Source organism: Colletotrichum fructicola (genome assembly GCF_000319635.2).
Source record: "Colletotrichum fructicola Nara gc5 chromosome Unknown KSG_Nara_v1_contig10, whole genome shotgun sequence".
Taxonomy (NCBI): domain Eukaryota; kingdom Fungi; phylum Ascomycota; class Sordariomycetes; order Glomerellales; family Glomerellaceae; genus Colletotrichum; species Colletotrichum fructicola.
The window spans coordinates 2,836,942-2,859,725 of NW_027094060.1; the positions used below are offsets into that span (position 1 = coordinate 2,836,942).

General features: G+C 56.6%; 10 protein-coding genes across 10 annotated transcripts; 2 read left to right on the top strand and 8 right to left on the bottom strand.

Annotated features, from left to right (window-relative positions):
* Positions 1–3,281, top strand: CGGC5_v016309 (uncharacterized protein; the record flags this gene model as incomplete). The annotated part of the gene is made up of 3 exons (XM_066153502.1): positions 1–2,245; positions 2,305–2,919; positions 3,127–3,281. The coding sequence occupies 3 exons, from the start codon at positions 1–3 to the stop codon at positions 3,279–3,281; spliced, it is 3,015 nt and encodes a 1,004-aa protein (XP_066007315.1).
* Positions 3,282–3,402: 121 nt separating this feature from the next.
* On the bottom strand, positions 3,403–4,491 carry CGGC5_v016310 (Core trichothecene cluster (CTC) protein 15; the record flags this gene model as incomplete). The annotated part of the gene is made up of 1 exon (XM_032026402.1): positions 3,403–4,491. One exon carries the CDS (start codon positions 4,489–4,491, stop codon positions 3,403–3,405), a length of 1,089 nt encoding a protein of 362 aa, XP_031877140.1.
* Positions 4,492–5,494: 1,003 nt separating this feature from the next.
* Positions 5,495–7,226, bottom strand: CGGC5_v016311 (putative proline--tRNA ligase; the record flags this gene model as incomplete). Its single annotated transcript, XM_032026403.1, has 2 exons — positions 5,495–6,740; positions 6,796–7,226. The coding sequence occupies 2 exons, from the start codon at positions 7,224–7,226 to the stop codon at positions 5,495–5,497; spliced, it is 1,677 nt and encodes a 558-aa protein (XP_031877157.1).
* Positions 7,227–7,775: 549 nt separating this feature from the next.
* On the top strand, positions 7,776–9,609 carry cct1 (T-complex protein 1 subunit alpha; the record flags this gene model as incomplete). The annotated part of the gene is made up of 3 exons (XM_032026404.1): positions 7,776–7,863; positions 7,943–8,028; positions 8,083–9,609. The coding sequence occupies 3 exons, from the start codon at positions 7,776–7,778 to the stop codon at positions 9,607–9,609; spliced, it is 1,701 nt and encodes a 566-aa protein (XP_031877104.1).
* Positions 9,610–9,809: 200 nt separating this feature from the next.
* Positions 9,810–10,958, bottom strand: CGGC5_v016313 (Lysine acetyltransferase; the record flags this gene model as incomplete). The annotated part of the gene is made up of 1 exon (XM_032026405.1): positions 9,810–10,958. The coding sequence occupies one exon, from the start codon at positions 10,956–10,958 to the stop codon at positions 9,810–9,812; it is 1,149 nt and encodes a 382-aa protein (XP_031877141.1).
* A 1,470-nt stretch (positions 10,959–12,428) lies between these two features.
* On the bottom strand, positions 12,429–13,361 carry CGGC5_v016314 (Ankyrin repeat domain-containing protein 50; the record flags this gene model as incomplete). Its single annotated transcript, XM_032026406.1, has 1 exon — positions 12,429–13,361. The coding sequence occupies one exon, from the start codon at positions 13,359–13,361 to the stop codon at positions 12,429–12,431; it is 933 nt and encodes a 310-aa protein (XP_031877142.1).
* A 223-nt stretch (positions 13,362–13,584) lies between these two features.
* CGGC5_v016315 (uncharacterized protein) lies at positions 13,585–13,946 on the bottom strand (the record flags this gene model as incomplete). Its single annotated transcript, XM_032026408.1, has 3 exons — positions 13,585–13,719; positions 13,772–13,830; positions 13,889–13,946. 3 exons carry the CDS (start codon positions 13,944–13,946, stop codon positions 13,585–13,587), a joined length of 252 nt encoding a protein of 83 aa, XP_031877114.1.
* A 505-nt stretch (positions 13,947–14,451) lies between these two features.
* On the bottom strand, positions 14,452–16,545 carry CGGC5_v016316 (Heterokaryon incompatibility protein 6, OR allele; the record flags this gene model as incomplete). Its single annotated transcript, XM_032026409.1, has 1 exon — positions 14,452–16,545. The coding sequence occupies one exon, from the start codon at positions 16,543–16,545 to the stop codon at positions 14,452–14,454; it is 2,094 nt and encodes a 697-aa protein (XP_031877102.1).
* A 544-nt stretch (positions 16,546–17,089) lies between these two features.
* On the bottom strand, positions 17,090–19,127 carry CGGC5_v016317 (uncharacterized protein; the record flags this gene model as incomplete). Its single annotated transcript, XM_032026410.1, has 3 exons — positions 17,090–18,354; positions 18,419–18,557; positions 18,609–19,127. 3 exons carry the CDS (start codon positions 19,125–19,127, stop codon positions 17,090–17,092), a joined length of 1,923 nt encoding a protein of 640 aa, XP_031877115.1.
* A 2,519-nt stretch (positions 19,128–21,646) lies between these two features.
* On the bottom strand, positions 21,647–22,698 carry CGGC5_v016318 (Cytochrome b-c1 complex subunit Rieske; the record flags this gene model as incomplete). The annotated part of the gene is made up of 4 exons (XM_032026411.1): positions 21,647–21,828; positions 21,988–22,138; positions 22,207–22,295; positions 22,416–22,698. The coding sequence occupies 4 exons, from the start codon at positions 22,696–22,698 to the stop codon at positions 21,647–21,649; spliced, it is 705 nt and encodes a 234-aa protein (XP_031877103.1).
* Between the last annotated feature and the right edge of the window lie 86 nt (positions 22,699–22,784).

A 22,784-nucleotide genomic window follows, 5' to 3' on the forward strand; every position in this document is an offset into this window, starting at 1 on the left:
ATGTCTGACATAGCTGGAGAAACCCCAGGAGTAGACTCGGTGTCAAATGCCGTCCCAGCGGCATTATTGACAGGCATCTCGCAAAGCCACAATTCTGACATCCCGGCAATCACCGCTTCCAAACCTGACGGGGGCCATGGCTCTAATGCAGAGATATCAAATACATTACTGTCACGCATCCTTGAACTTCCACTTCTGGTATCAGTTGGAGAGTTCAATTACGAAGACTTCAAGAATCGCTGGGGGGACCAGGACCGTTACCATGTCATAGAGCTGTTGATGGGCTCGGAGAGGACGGTCAGTGAGGTCAACAGAGAGAAGATGCGGAGATCAAAAGCTCAGGGCTTCAGAACACAACGACAAGAAATCGCTCTTAAAGTTTCTGTTGGCGATAGCTGGATCCAGCGTATTCGCATTCACTCGCCGATCCTGCTACGAATTCTAAGGATTGCGATGGACGTTCACGACTGGAACACGGAGCAACCGCGAGTGTTCTTTAGACCTTTCAAATGTATCGTCTACTATCATGATCGCATAAAACACCTCTTGCGATATCTCGAGAACAAGCTGAGCCAGACTGAGTCGCTTGACACGCAATCAAGAAACCAGGGCACATCACCAAGTATTTCTGAAATCGGCAGCACTGTACAAGACCACTGTTTTGAAAACGAAGATATCCCTGAGCTGAATGATCCATCAATGACGGCTGCTATCGCCATAGAGCATCTTCGATGTTATGTTGAGTTCATGGATACCAGAGTGCTTTCGATGCAAGCACCATTGAATGGAAACGACACAGCGAGAGTTCGATTCGAAGACTTGTGGTCTATCTTTCAGGTTGGCGAGATCATCTACGCTCCAACCATTGGTTCAACATATGACGCTGGCGATCCTTGCAAGAGATACCAGACTGCTTTTAGGCTTTTTCACAAGTCAGATGCTGTTATAAGAGACGACGAACCAAACGACCTTCAAATAAAGACGGTGCCTGGACAAGGAGAGGATTGGTCGCCGGTTAATGACCGGCCAAAGCCTCTCGGGTTTCCTCACGGTGTGCCAGGCGGTGTGCCTCCAAGTGCACCACCTCCCACCGAGAAACAAGAAGGGTTTCGCAGACTGACGTTGTGGTGTTATTACATAGACTACAACGGTATGTCGTATGGACCTGTCAGACACAAGTTCTACTTCGACGCCTTCTCTGGAAGAAAGGACATCAGAACCTTGGTTGCGTATCCAATGCGTTTTGCTGTTGATCATGAGAGGCTCAAGGCGGACTTGAACTTACAGGGCGAGAAGTTCAAAACCTTCGCTGACAAGAAACATGTTTTTTGTGAAGGTTGGACAGTGAAAGTTCCACCCCTGGGCAGACCTGATGATGATCTCTGGAGTCAAAGAAAGAGCAGCCCCACGCACATAGAGAGCGATGTCATCATCGATGTGGCTGAGGCTCTGAGGAAAAAGGTTGATTGGAGAATGCACTTTGGCCTCCCTAGTGCCGGCGAAACAACGAGCACTTGGTTGGACGGATCGGACAACACTAAGCTACTTCACTGGTTCAACTTTGATGAAAAGGACAAGTCTAAGGCTAAGAAGCCTTTATTCGAAATCGTTGAGGTCACACAGCGAAGCGATGACGCCGAGGAAAAGGTGAAGCAAGCTGGAATTGACGCAGATAAGTTTCTCAAGGCGTGGCAGAAGGGACCGGTACGCAACCTCGTTGGTCTCGACGAAGACATCAACACTCTCCTGCTTCCAAGACGATTGTCTGTGTATGTCCTGCGTTTGAGAAAGTTTAGGATGGTGGATGTTTTCTCTTTGAGAATGATGCCCTGTCAAACTGACATATTTGACGAGCTGAAAATCGATGCGAACCACAAACTCATCTTGCAGTCTTTGGTATCAGACCATTTCGAAAAAAGAAGGCTCCAGCGTCGAGCTCCAAACCGGAGTCTCATCAGTCAAGACATCATTCGGGGAAAGGGATCTGGTCTTTTCATCCTTCTGCATGGCGTTCCTGGGGTGGGAAAGACGGCCACAGCTGAAGCTGTAGCCCAGGCCAACAGCAAGCCCCTCTTCACGATCGCCTGTGGCGACCTGGGACTTGATCCCGAGAATGTGGAAGAGAGATTGATGGATATTTTCCGACTGGCTCACATCTGGGACTGCGTTCTGTTGCTTGACGAGGCGGATATCTTTCTTGCAAGAAGGGACAATTTCAATTTGCAAAGAAATGCCCTCGTCTCCGGTAAGGACTATAAATAAAAACCTGACACAAGCAAGACATCTGACATTAACGCTGCCCAGTTTTCCTCAGAGTTCTTGAGTATTACAGCGGCATTCTTTTCCTCACGACAAATAGAGTTGGCCTACTTGACGAAGCTTTCAAGTCTCGGATTCACATCAGTCTTTACTATGAACCTTTATCCAGGGACCAGACAGTGGACATCTTTCGGTTCAACATCCAACGTCTCAGAGATATCGAGAAGGAAAGGCAATTCCGCAGTCAGGACTCTGCAGAAGAAAGGCCAAAACTTCTAATAAAGGCCAAGAAGATCGTCTACTACGCCAAACAGTACTTTGACAATCAAGAAGACACCCCCCACCTGCGCTGGAACGGTCGTCAGATTCGGAATGCATTCCAAATTGCCACCTCTCTCGCTCAGTTTAAGGCCTTCCAGAGCCACGAAGTTGCTTCGATGCGTGAGGGCTCCGAGGGTTTTGTGCTTGATGAAACTCAATTCGTCACGGTCGCCGAGGCGATCGAAAAGTTCGGAAATTATATGGACTATACGAGGGCAAAGACAGATTCAGATGAGGCAAGGCTCGACTCCATCCGTGCTGATGACATTACCAACGAGAAGTTGGCGTCAATGAATCGTGGATACAACACTTTTTCACCGGCATCAACTCAACGTCACGGTATGCCAAGGGCATCACATTCACCAGGAATGCTACCAGGAACAGTAAGAACCTCACCGTACGTGCCAACCAATCCTACAATAGGTCGCCGGTTCCAACAGGACAGAGGCTCAACACAGTCTCAGAAAGGTGTAGGCAGAGGCACTGAGAGTGCTGCCGGACGTTTAGGATCGTATCATCGGAGACAATCTCAAGGTCGGGGAATAGGTGGTTCGGCAGCACAAGCTTTCCGCGATCAGCCCTTTGAGATGGCGCATGAGTCTGAACTGTTTGAGGAGGAGGATTATGATGATGGAGACGAGGGGCCGGAATGGCAAGCGCAGCAGATAGGGCTTGAAGACGAAGATTACGATGATGACTGATTTCGTTGAAACTAAGCACGGCATGTCGATTGGAAGATTTGGACACATATTGTTTTGTTATGCATCCATTTATCTCTTAATAAAACTCTCTTTCTCTCATCAATATCGTAGTCACTGCGTTCTATCCCCATAATCCCACCATGAACTTCGGCCCCATCACATCATCAACCAAATTCAACCGTCCACTAATGTTTCCCTTCATCTGCAACCTCATATGAGTCCTCCTAGCAGCCCTTTCTGCCTTCTGCAACTGCTTATGCTGCGTCAACAACAAACTCCTTTGCTCCGCAACCGGAAGATGAGCCAGCGCCATGCGATCGTTGGCACTCAACCGCGCCAGCTGCGTCTCAAAGACGGCTTCGCGCTTCTCGGCACGCGTGAGCGCCTTGGAGATGTTCTTCTTCCCTGGTGCGGTCAGTTGCATGCTCGCATTGGACTCATCCACGTCCACACCCTCAGGCAGAAGGTTGTCACCAGACGATGCCTCGCCAAGCTTCCTGCGAGGACGCGATGGTGCTGGAGCGGAGCGGTGGGAGAGCGTCTTTCCGGAGGGAAGGTGGATAGAGCTGCCCTCCTCAATTGCGTCGGCGATGGCCTTGCGCGTCTTGCCCTCCTGTTCTGCTTCCACCTCGTCGGTGGCCGAGTTCTCGTAAAAGTCTCTGAACTCGGAGTCTTCGGCGTGAATGTCGAAGCGGCAGTGATTCTTCCCCTTCATGTGCTGTTGAGCCGCTGCAGGTGTGCGGCGTTGCGTCCCACATTGGAGGCATTCGCGGTACCCGAAGACGACGAGGTGCAGGTATCGTACCAGAGTCTCGAGATCGACAATAAGTTTCTCCTTGTCGGGGATGAACATGCCGTGTAACTTATGCATGTGCGCGACATTCTCCTCAAAATTTTCTGAGACAGCGTTGCAGAAAAGACACTCCTCAGGGATAAAGTCGGGTTCGGTGTCTGCTTCGACATCGGAGGCGGAGGATGAGGAGTCTTCCGATGACGGTTCCGTGGTGGGGCTATCCGGGGCGGCGGCTACGGCAGCGGCGTGTTGCTCGGCCGTGAGTGGTTCTAGCTCAGCAATGCGACGCTTGAGATTCGTGACGTGCCATTGGCTTTTGGAGTGTGCTCGGCGAGTATCCGGGTTGTCGAACCGGACATCGCATGTGCCGCAGAACGTTGCGGAGAGCTTGAAATGGGATGTGGTTGGTTGCTCCATGGCTACGGTTGTGTTGGTATTGGTGGTGTTAGTGGTTGTTGCGCCGACCATTAGATGTGTTTGCGATGAACTTGAGACGGGTAAACTGGTAATTTCTGTGAGTAAACTTGATTTCTTGATTTTCTTTGATGATTTAAGCCTGTGTACTATGAAGGACTGGTCTGCTTTATACTTTAATATATGGAACAGAGCTCATTGCGGAAGATAAAACGCTGAGGCTCAAGGATGGCCGAGACTTCTCGATCCACAGCCACATCTGGACTTCAATTGGCGAATCAGCAATGTGTTACCAAAACATAGCCGAAGCAAACTCATTTCGACATCATCCATCAGTCGACGCCTCGCTGCACGACAAATCCTCTGAGTCAAAATGCGGAACGCGTTTGACGGTGCTGCGTCGGCTCCGATACCGATCACTAACAGGAATTGTCAGATGAAGGCGTCTTCTGTCAGTGCTATTCGATAGGGGGACTGGTAGAGCATGGGATTGGACAAAGGCGCTGAAAATGAGTCACCCACCATCATGTTTTAGGGGGGCCGAGACCTGCCTCTTCGGGACTGGTCTGGGGTACCAATTGAATGAGCCATCATGAGTCGACCCACTGGCGGTCCGGGTGACAGGGGGGCGCAGTCGACCGTGCCAAAGTCAATTGCGGGCTGGCTTTCGGGATGCAGGGTCCATAACGGCGACAAGCCGGAGTGTGTTATTTGCGATAGTCAGCCTGGGAGATGATTCTTGTCCAGTTTTCAATGTGACGCGTTGCGGATTCGACACGATGCTTCACTGGAGGATTGAAAAAAAGTAATGAACTTGGTATCGAATGACTTTTTACCTGCATGTTTCTACTTCCCCTCGCTAATTCTTGAGAACCATATCATGCTCGACCCTCTACCTCTCTCCTCTAGCAACACATGACATGAATCAAATCCGCCGTGGGTCTCGTTATCCGATAGTGTCCCAAAATACTCAACCCGCAACTCCTCTGAATAACATCCCCATCTTTTAGTAGCTGCGTCCGAACATAACCCACTCCTTAGCAAAGTCCTTGCAGTCGGGGTTCAGACACTTGGTCTCGCCGGCGACGAGGCCCTCGGGCTGGTCGAAGGGACGGCAGAGGGACTTCATGCCCATGGTAGGCTGCTTCTTACCCTCAGGAAGGGTGGCGTTCTCAGGGGGCTCGCTGTTGGTCAACTCCTTGATGCGATCCTCACACTTCTCAGCCAGGCAGTGGGGAATGACGACAACGTTCTTGGTGTCCAGGGCAGGGATGACCTTCTCCCAGTCGTTGAGAACGAGACGGTGCTCGTCGAAGGACTTCTTGGCCTTCTGGTACATGTCGGACTGGATGGTCTCGAGGAGCTCAGGGACCTTGGTGGAGAGCTCGGCCAGGGGGATGGTACCCTTCTCACCGGTATCACGGCGAGCAAAGCTGACAACCTGGTTGGCCATGTCCTTGGGACCGAACTCGAGACGGAGAGGGACACCGCGCAGCTCCCAGTCGTTGAACTTCCAGGCGGGAGTGTAGCCTTCCCTCAAGTCAGACTCGGCGCGGAGGCCGGCCTTGCGCAGCTCGTTGCGGAGGTCGTCGGTCTTGCCCTCGAGCTTCTCACGGTCCTCGGGGGTGGTCTTGGCAGTGATACCGACGGCGATGAGGATGACCTGGGTCTTAGCGATGCGAGGGGGGAGGACGAGACCCTTGTCGTCACCGTGGATCATGACCATGACACCAATGACACGGGTAGACAGACCCCAAGAGTTTTGCCAGACGTGGATCTTCTCGCCCTTCTTCTCGGGGTTCTCGACGGTGATGTCGAACATCTTGGAGAAGTTCTGACCCAAGCAGTGAGAGGTGGCACCCTGGATACCACGGCCGTTGGACGGGATGTAACCCTCGACAGTGGTAGTGTAGTAACCACCGGCAAACTTCTCCTTCTCGGTCTTGGTGCCGCGAACGACGGGGACGGCGAGAAGCTCCTCGTAGACACCAGCGTAGAGCTCAAGAATCTCGCGGACCTCAACACCGGCAAGCTCCTCGGTAAGGTGGGCGGTGTGGCCCTCCTGCCACAGGAACTCTCTTGTGCGGAGGAAAGGGGTAGTCTGCTTGGCCTCCCATCGGACGACGGAGTTCCACTGGTTCAGGCGGAAGGGAAGGTCGCGATGGCTGCGAATCCACTTGGAGTAGTAAGGGTACATGACAGCCTCGGAGGTGGGACGAACCGCAACGGGGACCTCGAGGTCCTTGTCACCGCTAAAAGGGTTGTTAGTGGGGGCAGAGGCGATTTCGGAGGGAGAGGTTGACTTACGCCTTGGTGACCCAGGCCAATTCAGGGGCGAAACCCTCAACGTGGTCCTTCTCCTTCTCGAGAGACTTGGAGGAGAGGAAGATGGGGAAGCTGGTCTCGTCGACGCCCATGGCCTCAATGCGCTCGGAAAACCACTTGCGGATGACACCCCAGATGTACATGGAGGCCGGGCGCAGAATGAAGAAGCCAGCAATCTCGTTGTAGTACTCAACCATCTCGGCCTTGAGAACGACCTCCTGGTACCACATGGAGAAGTCCTCATTCTTCTTGACCGTGATGCCAATGATGTCGTCCGTCTTCTTCTTGCCGCCGACAACGGGAAGGGCGGCTTGCTTGGCAGCCTTCGCAGCCTTCTCGGCCGCCATCTTGGCCTGCTTCTCGGCCTTCTTCAAGGCGCTCTTGGATTGCTCGGGGGCAGCAGCGTCGGCCATGTTTGCGATAGTGACTGCGAATCGCAGGTTCGTCTCGGGGAGGGTATCGGCTTATAGAATTGGCGGCGTGGTGCCCGGGTCGGCCTGAGTCACTCGAGATTTTGGGCAGAGATGGCGGTGCGATACAGCGGAAAATCTGCCCCGCACTAAAATGTGAGTCGTGTGTCGAGCTGTTGGGCGCGAGGGAGGTGAGGGGTCAATTGGCAGCCACAGGGGACCAGACCGGGGGCCCGAGCGCTTATCAGAGGTGGGTCTCATCACTGTGATGGTGGGGAAGCTGCACTGTATTATCAATACAGGAATGGCGGTAGAGCCGTGCTTATCTCCAAGCACGACACAGTCCTTATCGACACCGTACCGCACCAGCCACAGCTCCCCGGTTCCTGGAACAACTCAGGTCCGAAAAAAAGTTGCGTCGAGGGGACAAGGCAGGCACAGCGCAGAAGCTTCTATTGCTGTCCAGGCCACACCGACGAGCTACCCAAAATCCACCCTCCACCACCTCCCTATCCCGCGATTCACCATTATTGCAGGCAGTGAGGACCCAAAATGGCGTCCATGTTCGAGCAGTCAGGGAGCGGCACCCTTTTCCTCGGTGGCCAGAAGATTTCCGGCGCCGACATCAGAGACCAGAACGGTATGTCGCCGCTGTTGTTGCTTCGCCTGCTGCGACCCCCGGCTACAGCTTCACCCATGCTGACAAAACAAACTGCCAGTCCTCGCGACCCAAGCTATCGCAAATGTCGTCAAGAGCTCATTCGGCCCCAGCGGCCTCGACAAGATGATGGTCGACGATATTGGTGTATGTTCGGCGGCCCCCCCTCCCCCCTTGGACCCCGCTTAACCCCCGGCGTAGGATGTCACGGTCACGAACGACGGCGCTACTATCCTCAGCTTGTTGGACGTCGAGCACCCCGCTGGCAAGATCTTGGTCGACCTGGCACAACAACAAGACAAGGAGGTCGGCGATGGCACCACGTCCGTCGTCCTCATCGCCGCCGAGCTGCTGCGCAGAGGTAACGAGCTTATGAAGAACCGCATACACCCCACTACCATCATCACCGGCTACCGACTTGCCCTCCGCGAGGCCGTCAAGTACATGAACGAGAACATCAGCATCAAGGTCGAGAACCTCGGTCGCGAATCCCTCATCAACATCGCCAAGACCTCCATGTCCAGCAAGATCATCGGTGCCGACTCCGAGTTCTTCGCCAACATGGTTGTCGATGGCATGCTCGCCGTCAAGACCACGAACAACCGCAACGAGACGAAATACCCTGTTAAGGCTGTCAACATCCTGAAGGCACACGGAAAGGGCTCGCTGGAGTCTGTTCTGGTCAAGGGCTACGCTCTTAACTGCACAGTCGCTTCCCAGGCTATGCCTACAAGAATAACGGACGCCAAGATTGCCGTGTTGGATATGAACCTGCAAAAGGAGCGTATGAAGTTGGGTGTTCAGATTACCGTCGATGACCCGACACAACTGGAGCAGATCCGCGCGAGAGAGTCTGGCATGATCCTGGAGAGGGTAGACATGATCCTGAAGGCTGGCGCCAACGTTATCCTTACTACCAAGGGTATCGACGACATGGTTCTGAAGACTTTCGTTGAGAGGGGCGCTATGGGTGTTCGCAGATGCAAGAAGGAGGACCTCCGCAGAATTGCCAAGGCTACCGGCGCTACCCTTCTCAGCACACTCTCCGACCTTAACGGCGACGAGAAGTTCGACCCCGCGTACCTTGGACACGCGGAGGAGGTTGTGCAGGAGCGCATCTCAGACGACGAGTGCATTCTCGTCAAGGGCACCAAGACCCACTCCTCAGCATCCATCATCCTCCGCGGCCCCAACGACTTCACTCTGGACGAGATGGAGCGCTCTATCCACGACTCCCTCAACGCCGTCAAGAGAACGCTCGAGAGTGGCAGCATCGTGCCCGGTGGCGGTGCCGTCGAGACTGCTCTGCACATCTACCTCGAGGAGTTCGCCGGTACCGTCGGTTCCCGCGAGCAATTGGCCATCGGCGAGTTTGCCCAGTCCCTGCTCGTTATCCCCAAGACCCTGGCTGTCAACGCGGCCAAGGACGCCTCAGAGCTCGTTGCTCAGCTGCGTTCTCGGCACGCGCTCTCGCAGCGCATCCAGGAGGGCGAGGGCAACGATGACGAGAAGATTGTCGCCCGCAAGAAGGCGTACAAGAACTACGGTCTGGACCTGACGAAGGGCAAGGTTATTGACGAGGTCAAGGCTGGTATTTTGGAGCCCAGCATCAGCAAGATCCGGCAACTCAAGAGTGCCGTGGAGGCTTGCATCAGCATCATGCGTATCGATACCCTGATCAAGCTGGATCCCGAGCAGAGGGCGGAGGATGACGGCCACGGTCACTAATGCGGCGGCGTATATGTGAAAATAAAACAATCAAAAATGGGCCACGTGGGAAGTGATCAAGGTTAGACGGTTCATAGATCATTTGTTAATGATACCTTGCCATGCCAATTTGGACGCTTGTCCTGTACTCCGAATTCCGTTCCGTGTAATGGATTCCCCACACCCGTGATATGCATGTTCCGTGTATGATGATTCGTCGTCTAGCACCAACCAAACTTCTCGTTCAGCACCCACTCCACATCCCCATCGCCGTAAAACATCAGGCTCGCAATGCTATCTGTCTCTCTTTCAACAAACTCGTGGGGGATGCCCGCCTTTTCAATCAGCCTTCTCACTCTGGAGTCGGGGTTCCACAGCTCAATGTTGTTCGACTTCCACTCGGCCGCCTCCGCTCTCGCCAGCGTCAAGAGCTCGTGAATAGCCTCCTGGACATACTCGTCACTGCTGTTTTCATTCTCCATGACCAACCTCAAAATATGCATGGTGTTGCCTTCAGGCTTCTTCAATCCGCCATAGTATCCCCTCGTCCACACCGCCCACACCCTCTCCCCGCGCTCCCCGACAACAGCTCCCCTAACCGTCGGTGTCTTTCCAAAAATGTGCTTGGTCATGAAGTCCTCGCGCATCAGGTGCCACAAGATAGCATCAATATCCGGCAACAGCGACACCCGCGTCTTGCTCCCCTTGGACTCCTTCGACAGCCTCGCCCGCAGCAGCTTCTCGTCGACGTGGCTCAGCTCCGCCAGCTCGTGGTATCCCACCGGCTTCGCCTTGCTGCCCTCCTTCTGCCCCTCGGCCCTGGGCTGCGGCGGGAACGACAGGTGCGCGCTCTCGTACGGGTGCCAGCCCTGCTTCGCGTAGAACTTCTTGCCAATGTCGGAGAAGAGCACGGAGAAGGCGACCTCGCCGTCCCGGATGTCGCCCCACTGCTCGCCCTTGGCCATGCGGGCGCCCTGCCAGCCGCCGAGGCGCGGGCCGAGCAGGCTCATCATGGTGGAGGCGTAGCCCTTGCCGCGGTGCTCGGGCTCGGTGAAGACGGAGGCGATGCCGTGGGCGACGGCCTCGGCGATGGAGCCGTCGGGCTTCGCGGCGAGGGCGCGCTTGCGGATGCTCTCGCACGAGGAGAGGATGGGGCGGGCGTCGGGCGGCAGCGAGGGGTCGGTCAGGATCCACTGGGTGATGCCGCCGTTGCGGCTCATGGGCACGGTGGTGAGGTACTCCTCGCGGCGGAGGTACTCGTCCAGCTCGAGGGCGGCGCCCCATTTCTGGTGCGTCGAGGTCCAGACGCGGAGCCTCTCGGCGTGCGTGGGCGTGGTGAGGATGAGGTCGGCCTCCTGCGTCGAGCCCATGGTGCCTATCTTTCTGCGCGGGGTCTGCTGAGTTTGGTATTGCTGTTTCTTGCCAATTGGGTCCCGCTGTTGGTCAGCTGCTTTGACGGGAGAGTTGGAATGTGGGAGAGACAGAGTCACGGCATCGTAGAGGCACCAGAGGTGGGTGGGAAGGACAAAGCACAGTCCTTATCAAGACATTTGGGGACCTTTCTTTCGGGGAGAGGTGCCCCACCAAAGACGATCGCGGCGATGGCGGGGAAGACCCAGCGAAACCCCAGGATTGAGACAGGCCCAATTCAAGCCTCTACCTGGCATAAGGTCCAGGCGGCCTTGCAAGGGGAGGGACCACGGGGGGTGGAGGCGGCCCCAGCGATACGGGACGGCGCAATGTAGCACGTTTTGGGAGGGGGAGGAGGGACATCGCAGGGCCCAGCGCAGCGCCAGCTCGGATTCGAGACACAAAGAAACGTGGATTCGGGAGAGACGAGTATGGTAAAGGTACACTAACACGCCCGTCTCACCAGCCTGGAGGAAGGGTCAAGGTCAGCAGGCCCACACGAACGTGATGAAGGCAAGCCAAGCGGGTGCTCGTCTTACGTCACGGGACGAGGCTAGCGGTGAAGTAAGGAAGTCTGGCTTCGAGAAGTGATACTGTTTGGTTCTGGTACATACATACAGTATGTGTATTGCGTGTGTTGTGTAGGTGCAGTAGGCAAGGTACTTTTCTTCATCTGAAGGTCCCATGTTGCTTGCCTGTTTCGAAGAGTGCAGTGCCTTGGAACTCTAGGCCTGTTTTTTTAGGTAATTATTTGGCAACTGGGTCCCCCTCTATCTTATCCTGCCTGCCGCTACGGTGCGGAAGGGAGCGTAGGGAGCAACTGAGCAAGGGAACGCACTCGCAATGAGGCAGGTCACGCCGGGCGGTGCGCCGCGGGACCACATCCGAGCCGGCGGAAGCCGATGATAGGCGGGGCGCCGCGGGGCCGGTTTGACGCGGGCGCAGCGGGGTGGAGCCTCCTTCACACACAGCTGCCTCGTACGTCTAGTCACTGTCACTGCAAGTACTTTTGTATCTTTGTGTCTTTGTATCTTTGTAGACCTGGTAGAGTAAGAGTGGAAGACACAGTTCGTGACCGGGCTGGAGCGAGGGATGCCCTGGTCTGCGTTAGTCGGCTGACTTGGCTGAACTTCCGGACGAGACGTAAACGTCGGGGCGCCTGTGTGATCTTGTCTTGGCTGTTGGCTCTGCGGGTGATGGTGTTGTCGATGGTGTTCATGCGCCGCCCGCAGTAAGGGTCCGGCATCCTTCCAGATGATGGACTAGCCTGTTAGCTACGACTGTGTGTGTGTCTCTCTGTCCGTGGAAGATGTGTCGTGTACGCCTTCTTTTCAGCTGGGCAACTGCGTTATCAACTCCAAGTGAACCAGCCACCGCTAGTTCTTCTATGGCCAGAATCCCAACTTATCTGCTGCATGTCACCAAGGAAATCAAACTCTATCAAACAGAAACGTCCCTCCACCTTCCATTCCCGTCGCACCCCTGTCCCGCAAAACCCGAACAACCGCACCGTGACCCCTCGCAGCCGCGCCCTGCAACGCCGTCTGCCCACCACCACCATCAACACCAGCCCATCCGCCAGATCCAGCCTCGATCTCGGCCCCGGCATCCAGCACCATCTCGCACACGCGAACGTGACCCCCCTCCGCCGCCGCATGCAGCGCCCTTCCGCCTTTGAACCTGCTCCCCTCGGCATTCACATCCGCCCCGGCGCCCAGCAGCGTCGCGACCATCTCCTCGTCCCCGTGAAACGCCGCCACCTGCAGTGCCGTGAAGCCCTTATGCCGGCACGCCGGCGCGTTGACGTCCGCCCCGTGATCCATCAGTAGTGTCCTAACTAACCCTGCGAACCCGTGCGCCGCCGCGGCCTGCAGCGCCGTCCTCCCCGCCGTTTTGGCCGGCGCCGCGTTCACGTCCGCCCCGTGATCCAGCAGCAGCGCGACCACGTCAGCCAGTCCCGCGGAGCACGCAGATTGCAGAGCAGTGGCTCCGCAGTACCTCGTCGCTGGCGCATTCACGTCGGCCCCCTTGTCGAGGAGCATCCTGACGATAGAAATGTCCAGCTGCCCGCTCGCAATCTGCAGTGCGTTGCGCGCGTCGTTATTGCCGGGGGCAACGTCGACGTCCGCCCCGGCGGCCAGGAGTGCCGATACCACATCGGCGTGCGATCCCAAGCAGGCCGCCTGGAGCGCGGTGCGGCCGTAGTACCCTTGCGGCGGGGCGTTGATGTCGGCGCCGGCTGCAAGGGCTGTCCGTACCGCGGTGAGGTCGCCGTCGCGGGAGGCCTTTTGGAGAGGCGTCCAGCAATCATCCTCGTCCGGCTGTGTATCTTCTGAGATTTCCTCCTCTATGAGGCCCTGCATGTTCAAGGTATGAGGTAGACAAATTGTCACCGCGAAGACGATAAGCGGGGGGTGATATTTAATGTAGTTCGGTTTTGCATGGGTGACGGAAATGCGGCACAGTCGGCAGCTCGTATCAAAAGTTCCTCGGATTACTGCACAAAGTGCGAGGTGTCGAGGTTGATGCTATATCTATTATTCTGTGAAGCTGCGCCCTTTGATGCACATTATGACGATTGACGCCCTAATCTTCAGTCTCGTTCTTCTTCTTGGACTCGCTCTTCTTTTCCGGCTCTCCCTTCTTCGGCTCATTTTTGGAGCCCGCCTCATTCTCATAATCACCTCCCTGCTTCTCATACTCTTTGGCAAGCTTCGATGCCTTGTAGTTATTAGTGATTGGCCCCTGTCCATATTACGACTTGCAGACTGACCTTCCATGCTGACCATTGTCCCTCGCCGCCGCCAGACTTGTTAGGCTCTTGCTTAATTTCTATAATCCAAATGTCAGTTTAGTGCTCTCAAATGCTGTGGCTCCTCATCACTCTCACCTTCCTTGATCTCCTCCCTCAGCTCAGGATCAGTGGGCTTTCCCTTTGACGAAGGCATTCTGTTGGCAGTATACGTTGAAAAGTTGCTTGTGCGGTTGGTGATTTGATGGGCCCAAAATGACAATTGAGACCGAGCTTGCTGTTGCTTGAAACTTCGCAACATCTTCCCAAGAGACGAACTGGCCATTTTTGAACTCTACAACAGGTGGTAACAAAGCGCTGCATCATAGCTCTAAAACAAGTTGACAGAACAGACGATGACGCTCAATGACGCCTACATCGCCAGCCACTCCCGCTGCCATGGAACCGCTAACGGACCGGTAAGACCCACACTCAGGTCCGTGCCGTCCCGGCCGCTCGGTGCGGGAACCCATGCTCGTGATGCCTTTCGGGACCATCAAGGTCCCTCTCACAGCACCCGTGTCATTCTAAATCGCAAAACTTTTGTATTCCTTCCGTGATCCTCTATCTAGACGTCTAAGCATAAAGACCTTCTCTGGGTCCGTGTCATGTCATCATGATCCTACGCCATCTCTCCATCATGACACCGGAGATGATCCCAATTAGTGAATCGAAACCGGCTCAAACTCGACTCCCTCTTCGACCGCCTCCCCATCCATGATACCGTGCACATACGCCGTTCCCACGATGCGTCTTAGCCCCTCCCGCTCAGCGCTCTTCCTCAGCACAAACGGCGCGTTGCACCCCTTCATAACCCAAACCTCGTCACCAGCCTCACATCCATCAGGCACCATAGCGACGTACTTCTCCCCCTTGGCCAGCACCAGATCCAGCGCGGAGCGCGTCGTGAAGACGCGGTTGATGAGGATCTGCGCCGCCGCCACGAGCGCCTCGTTGGCCTCCTCCGCCGAGCGCCCCGCCAGCTCGATCTCGCGGCGCAGCACGTCGCGCTCCGCCCGCTCGGGGTCGAGGTCGTCCTCCTCGACGGCCGTGCAGAAGCGGTACGCCAGCTTCAGCGTCGCCATCGGGACCTCCTCCTCCTCCGCCTCGGCGCGGAAGAAGGTCAGCGTCCGCAGCACGGCCTCCAGCCCGGACTCGCCCGTGGAGTATGTCGCCTTCTCGAAGCCCGGGATCTTCTCGAGGATCTTGGACAGCGTGAGGATGTCCTTCTTGACCCAGATGGAGGGCCGGTCGGCGTGCAGGTGCGCCGCGCGGGGGACGCCGCTCATCTGGGCGATGGTGTCGACCTTGACGCCCTTGAGTAGGAGGACGTCCTCGTCGTCGTTGGGGTCGAAGCCGAAGTCGAAGTCAGTCTCGCCCGCGGCCTCGGACTCGGCGGCGTCGGCGACGGTCATGCGGTGCCAGGGGCGGCGGAAGTCGGGCAGCCACGAGGGGAACTTGTTGGCCCTGCCGTTGAGGTGCTCCGCGATGCCGGCGTGGTCGAGGAGCTCCTCGCTGAAGGGCTCGTGGAACAGGGTGCGGCCGAAGCGGAGGGCGGTCTCTTCGAACTTCTCCGAGTAATCGGGGCGGAACTCTTCTCTGTCGCCGTCAGCGGCCAGGCCGAGGAGGGCGAAGTAGTAATCGCGCGGGTCAGCGGCCTCGACCTCGCGGAAGGAGAGAAGCAGGCTAAGGAGCTCGGTGGAGCGCTTCGGGTCCTCGTCCTCGTCTTCAGACTCCCACTCTTCCTCGCTGCCTTCAGCGGCTTCTTTTCCGTGGTCATGTCCGTCGTGATCGTGCTCATGCTCGTCATCTCCACCGCAGCAACCGTCTCCGTGCTCATGATCATGCTCATCGTCATCGCCACAGCATCCATCTTCCTGGGCATTTCCCCTCATGGCACCAAGCTGGTAGAACCGCAGTCTCTGTGCCATGTTGGCCATCAAATCCGCCGCGCTCTCCACCTCCTCGCCCTTCTCGTCAATCAGCGGCCAAGGCGGGCTCTCGGGCTCCTCCAGCGCAATCGTAGCAGGCCAAAGCTGCGCCCAGCTCACCGTCTTCTCTCCGCAAATCATCAACACATCCCTCGCCAGGATGAACTCCTGGACGATCCACACCCTCTTAAACCACGCCCGGTTCCAGAACCGCGACACAGCCAGCCAGCGCTTGTCGCCCTCAGCCGGCAGCTCCGCCTCCGCGCCGGTTGGCGCATCAGGAACGGGCTTGCCGAGCGAATCCTCCAGAAACGCGCGGGCGCCGGCGTTGAGCTCGTTGGGGATGCTGACGCGCCAGTACCTCTCAATCAAGTCCATCGCATCGCTGCTGCCGTCGGCCTCCTCGCCGAGGTACGCCAGGGTGCGCCGCGCGCTGACGTAGACGTCATGCATGAGCATGACCTGCGCCTGCTTCTCGTCCGCGTTGGCCTGGTTGATGCACAGCGCATCGACCCAGAGCTGGCGCGGGCGGTCTTGTAGGCGCACGCGCTTCAGGCAGGTGAAGAGGTTCTCTGTGATGGACACCTCGGTGGATGAGATGGTGATGCTGCGCGGGGTGTCGTTGGAGCCCCAGACGTAAGAAACAGCCTCGTAGGAGTCAGCCGACTCGGGGAGTTCACCATCGTGCTTGGAGGCCTCGTCGATGTAAGGGTCGATCGGACGGACGATAAGCTCACCCTTGAGGGGTTCGTCGAATTTTCCGGGCGCGAGCGAGAGGATTCTGAAATCCCGCTCGCCGAGGGCCGTGTAGTCAAATCCAGCCATGGCGAGAAAAAAGTCGAAGAATCACTCAGCTAAAGATTTGCTGGGAGTAATTTTCGATTTTTTGGTGGATGTGAAGGGTGACTGAGTAAGGTGAAAAATTCAGCGTTTGGTTTTGGAGATGTGGAGTGAAGTTGGAGATGAGATCCAGGAAAACGCTGCATGAAGATTCCCACAGTGGGTGAAATGATTTTCATTGGCGGCAAGCGCTAAGCAAATGTAAACAAGCCACGACCTGGTGGACTGGAAAAAGTGTGTGTAGACATGTTTCTCATCATGATTGGAATTTTATTTCCAAGTCGATATTACACTTTGCCTTTTGGTGGTGGTTTTGTCGATTATCGGCGGTTTTAAAAGCATCGACAAAATTCAATTTCCATGGTAAATCAATCAGTCTCAATACAAAGCACAATGCAAATCATCGTCATATTCATCAGAAATATCTGAGATGGAATTCTTTCCATTCACATGGCCCTCTCAGTTCCTCTCATCGTACATCTAGTCCAAACTCCGACAAAGGAAACTCGTCATCATACATAAACAGCCTCTACAGACCGAGAGCCGTGTTAAAGGCATCAGCAGCCGCCTGGCCCTGCAATCCCTGGGCGTCAGCCTGTCCCTGCTCACATGCTGAAACAGCGTCGTCGGAAGCCTGGCACCTCGACGACAGCTGTCCGCAGATGAAGCTGCTGATGATGTTGATGTTGAGCGCCGAGCCGTGCTCAAAGTCGCCCGCGGGGCCGAAGGACGCCTCCTTGCGCCCGTCGAGGCCGGCGGCGAACTCGATGCTGGGGTCCTGGCACTCGCCAAAGTCGAGGTTCTGGCGGGTCTTGATGGCGTTGCTGGCGATGCGCATCTTGCGGCCCTCGGAGCCGACGCTGGAGGAGCGGCGGAGCTTCTTGAGGGAGGCCGCGGCCAGGCAGTCGTCCTCCTGCGCGTCGCAGTCGGCAACGGTGATGTCCTCGGAGCCGGAGTTCGCGGCGTCAGCGCAGGCGTTGTGTTGCACGGCGCAGGAGCGCTGGAGGGCGGCGCCGGCATTGACGAAGGTGGCGCCGTTGACGGAGAAGGGCTTGTCAGAGGCGGCGTCGGAGGTGACCGGGGGAGGGGGGCCGCCGAGGTCGCCGGTGAAGGTCTGCACGTCGGTTCCGGTGGCAGCATCATTGCCTCCGTTGTTGGCGTTGCCAGCGTTTCCGTTGTTAGCGTTTCCATTGTTGTTCTGGTTGCCGTTCTGGTTGTTCTGGTTGTTGCCGTTCTGGTTCTGGTTACCATTCTGGTTGTTCTGGTTGCCGTTGTTGCCAGTGTTGTCATCGGCAGTATCATCAGCGGCGTCATCAGCAACGTCATCGGCAGCATCATCGGCATTGCCGTTGTTTGCGTTGTTGTTCTGGTTTCCGTTCTGGTTGTTGTTGGCGTTGCCGTTGCCCGTAGCTTCAGCAGCATCGTCGGCGTTGTTGTTCTGGTTGTTACCGTTGGCGTTGTTGTTCTGGTTACCATTGGCGTTCGCATTGCCGCCGTTTCCAGCGGACTGGACAGCATCAGCGGTCTCGTTGGCAGCGGCAGCATTGCCGTTGGCGTTGGCGTTGTTCTTGTTGCCGCGGCGGAACTTATCAGCAACAGCCGTAGCATTGGCAGCGGCTCCCGCATCAGCGGCAGCGTCCTTGTTCTTGTTGCCGCGACGGACCTTGTCAGCAACGGCGGTGGCGTTAGCAGAAGCGTCGGCGCCGGCAGCGGCGTCTTGGTTCTTCTTTCCACGGCGGTTCAGGAGAGTCGCACGGCGGAGTCTGAGTTTGGTGACGGCGGTAGAGTTGCTGGCTGCAAGGTATTGGCATTAGTCACGATGTAAGATGGTATGGTTCTGGAACTGAAGGAATCTTACCCGCTCCGTCGGCACCGTCAACGGCAGCCTGAATCTCCTCGGCGGTGGCATCTTGGACGAGGAGGTTCTGGGAGAAGATACATCCCTCAGCATCATCGGCGTCGTCGCAAGTGTTGCCCGCACCAGTGTTGTCGTTCGGCTACAGTCTCATCAGCATCGTCGCCAGTTCACTCTAGCAGCATACACTCACGTCACCAGGCTCGAAAGTGCCCGAGTCAAGCGCCAGCATGGGGTCAGCCCCAACAGCAGCAAGCTGCCTCGCCAGCTCCAGCGTAATCTCCTTGTTCGTCGCGGCAGCACCCTCCGAAGCAGGATCCTGGTGCTGTGTAAGAGCAGCAATCTCGGGGTTCTGCGCCGTCTCGTCGCACAGCACGCTCTTCAGGCCGACGGAGCCCGTGTTGCGCTCCACGGCGCGGAAGACGAGCGCGCTCGCCATGCCGTCGACGTCGTTGGCCGCCTTGGCGGCGGTGAAGGCCGAGTCGGCGGTGGCCTGGTGCAGACAATCGAGGTTGGTGACGTCGCCGGCGCCGGCCTCCGCGGCGGCGTTGCCCAGCAGGCCGAAGACGGCGTCCTGGATGTTCAGGGGGTTGTCCTGCTTCAGGAGCGCGTTGACGGCGCGGAGGTACTTTTCGTGGGAGTGCTCCTGGGGCACCTCGGCAGCGGCAAGGCCGAAGAGGGCCGAGAGGGCGATGGAGTTTTGGAACTTCATCTTATGTTCGTTCGGGGAAAAGAAATGTGGTAAAGTACAAGGTGAAAGAAGGGCCGGCCTAGTGATCTCGGAGAGAAGGACGAGAATGTAAAGAATGGAAGAGTAAAGAATACAAACAAAGTTCCCAGAACTGAACGAAAGAGAAGGAGAGTATGCGTGATGAGGAAACAGAACTTTCCTTCTGTCAACTACTGAACAGAAGATGGGGACTTATATACGGACATGACGACCCGGGACAACGACCCATCAGCAGCAAGCAGAGACGCCCGCCCGCATCTCGGTTTGTTTGTCTCATCATCCCAACCCGGCCCAACGTGAACGGCGGCCCCTGAGCAACTCGCTTGGGAAAGCGACTCTGTCGATCTTGGGTCCTCGCCTGTCGCTCCGCGATGGTGATGCGGCTTGGCGGTTGGGGCCCGGAGTTGTTGGGTGGGTATAGCTGTCGGCTGGGCAGTCTCCGATGCGGCTCATCCACTCGGTAGGGGTGATGCAGGACATGGCCATGTGCGAGCCAAGAGTTCGTCCGGTCCGCTAGAGCGGGCGATAGGAGGAGGGCGCCTGTTGGGACCTGGCAGAAAAACTACCTGTTTCGGTTGCTGGCCGACTGGATGGGCGGAAATTCCGAGGAAACCACCAGGGAGATATCTCTCGCCTCATACACTCGTACAAACACGGCGTCCAAATTTCGCTCGAGCCACGACTCGATTCATCTTAGGCAGACGCTCCTTTGGTGGGCACCCTGTCAGGAACTTCCTCATCACTAGATGAGTCTAACGTCAAATTCGTCAGCCAGTGAAGTCCAAGGTCGTCATCTTCACCTTGAAGACGCAAAAGGAGCCTCACCCGATCAACAATCAAGATGTGGTCCCTCCGCCCCCTGTGCTTGGCGGAGAGGAACTGAAGTCGAACAGAGTTTGAGGAACTCGAAAATCAGACGGCAGCTGTCGCGGGAGGGCGTCTCATCCACTCCGAGCCGCCTCTCGGAGATCCATCATTGGCTCGCTTCCATCCGTGCGGCCATGTGGAGCTGGCAGGGGTGTTGGGGGAAGCCCATCCTCGTCAGCAGCAACAGCAACAATCGCACAATGGCACAGCACTTCGACTTCTGCATTGTCCACCACCAGCGCGACAGTTGCCATCGCCTTGGCATCTGGGTTTGGCAAAGCATGAGATCTCAGTAATAGCTTGCGTAATAAGTTATGTGGAAGGGTTTATGTGTCAATGCCCAGAGTGTCATCTCATCAAATGCATCTGAAAAGCGCCGATCCCCTCTCATGCCGATGATGATGGCTTCCGGGTTCTTCACTTCAGATGATCTCACGAGATGAACACTGAACATCGTCCATACAAGCACATTTAGAGACTCGGAATCTTCAACCACAAAAACAGAATACAACCGAGACCGACAGCGGAAAATATTTGCCAAGGTAAAGAGACTCTATCCACGATAGGCATCCTGCGCCCCGCAACCCAAACACGGTACCGAGCAGGGACTCTATTTTCGCAGCCGCGCTCCCAAAACATCGAGACCCTCTTTACCGCCCGGGGGCCCAACAACACCTGCAACGCCCAGACCTCCTCAAAACAAGTCGTTTGGCTCCTCCTCCTCCTCCTCCTCCAAATCCAGACCTCGACATCTGTCCAAGATTACGGCCACCCTTACGTGAGCAACCCAGGCGGCAACACACTGCGTGGTGCCATCGCCTGCAAGTCGTCGTCCCACCCTCTCTCGACCCCATTCCCAGAGATCTCCGTCCCAAACACCAACGCGTCACCTGCCGGGTCCCGGAGTCGGCGATCTCTTGCCAGCGAGCGAAAGGAAGCACTGACTGCCGAGCCAGATTATGCGCCACGGCATGCCATTCAGCCACTTCCCCAACTCTGGGTGCATACAGGCAGAGCTGTCACATGTGGACGGCTCAGTCTGATCGACTCCGCAGCCGGCTGTCACTACCATCATTTTCCCCAACTCTACTCAGCGAGCCTGAACCAGTGTGCAAGTCTCGGCGACTGGGCCGAAGCTGTCAGCGATCATTTCGTGGTACCGAACCCTCCGGATGGGTTTGAGCTTCCTCATCCGATTACTGCCGTCGATCGTATTGACTCCCGGGCCTGTCATCCTGTCATCTTTTCCATTATGCACCCAGCTGTCCCGTCCACTGTCAGTCAGCCCACCACATCCCACACGGCACATCACAAACCTGACCCGGCATGGCTATTATGAAGTTGCGAGGCTACTCATTGTTCCTGGACGCTCTGTGACTTTTGTACATTGGCATCATTGCCCGGGGACACGTCTGAGAAAAAAGAAAAGACCTCTCTCTTTGACTCTCTTGGAACCCAAACCCCAAGCACCATTGGTCGTCTCCGATGCAAAAAAAGGAAAAAGTGTTCTCTAGTTGGTTGTTGTTGCTGCTATCCACACCGCATCCCCCGCGAAGGGGGGACCTGCGAGCTGCGGCGTGGCTCTCTCTCCTCTCCCTCTCATCATCCTTTTTATACTCGTACAAAGGTGGTGCTTAACCGATGACCAGCTTGCCCTCCTCGGGGAACTCGTATTCGGGGATCTCGAGGTTGAGGGGGGCGGGTCCTTTCCTGATACGGCCGGAGATATCGTAGTGAGAACCGTGGCAGGGGCAGAACCAACCGCCGTAGTCACCAGCCTCGCCGATGGGCACACAACCCAAGTGCGTGCAGACACCTATGGGGTAGAAAAATTAGTTTGCGGCTCTTCTTGACAGATTCGCATCCTAGCTGAGGTCACGAGGGCCCAGATATCCCGTCCCAGCGGGCCTCGATGGCCCCGGATATCCGAAAGCCGAGGAAGTGCGAAAATCCGTTCAGATCGGGGATCACGTACCCAACATGATAAGCCACTCGGGTTGCTTGACACGGTCGTCATCGGCCTGGGGGTCACGGAGAGAGGCAACGGTGACCTTGTTGGCCTCGTCGATCTCGGCCTGGGTGCGGTGGCGGATAAAGACAGGCTTGCCTCTCCACTTGATGATAACCTGCGGTCCGGATTGTCAGTCGCAATTCCCGCTGGCCCTGCTGCGGAACCTAGCACCAGGCTACTCACGTTCTTGCCCTCGGGAATGGCGTTCAGGTCAACCTCGACCTTGGCCATGGCTAAAACGTCGGCGGAGGCGGACATGTTGACGAGGAACTCTGCAATTGAAACCACCCGTCAGCCAATGCTCGCCGAAAACACATTTCCCTCAATCATTTCCTCGTCTCGATCGTCGATTCGTTTGTCCGGTGACTCGTGGGGAAAGAAGGCTGTCGTACCCTGGACGGTGGACTTCGCGCCGGCGGCGGTGATGGCGCCCATGGTGCCGACCATGAAGTATGAGATGAGGTGGTTGCCCTGAGCAGAGCCCTTGCTCATGTACTTGCTGAAGTCGGGGATCTGGCTGCCCTTCTGGGCGCCCTTGAAGGGGCTCGAGTAGCTCGTGGCAGTGGCGTCGTTCCGGGCGGCCGAGGTGCTGAGGGCGCGCGCAGCCGTCGCGGAGGGGCTGCTTCGCGCCAGTTGCCGCAGGCAGGTGCGGGAAGCGTGTGCGAGGGGCGCCATCTCGAGAGATTCGGGAGGGTGGAGGGGAGAGGGTTGGTGGTTGTTGCGAGATGCAATTGGAGAGGGATGACGTTTGGGCAAGTGAG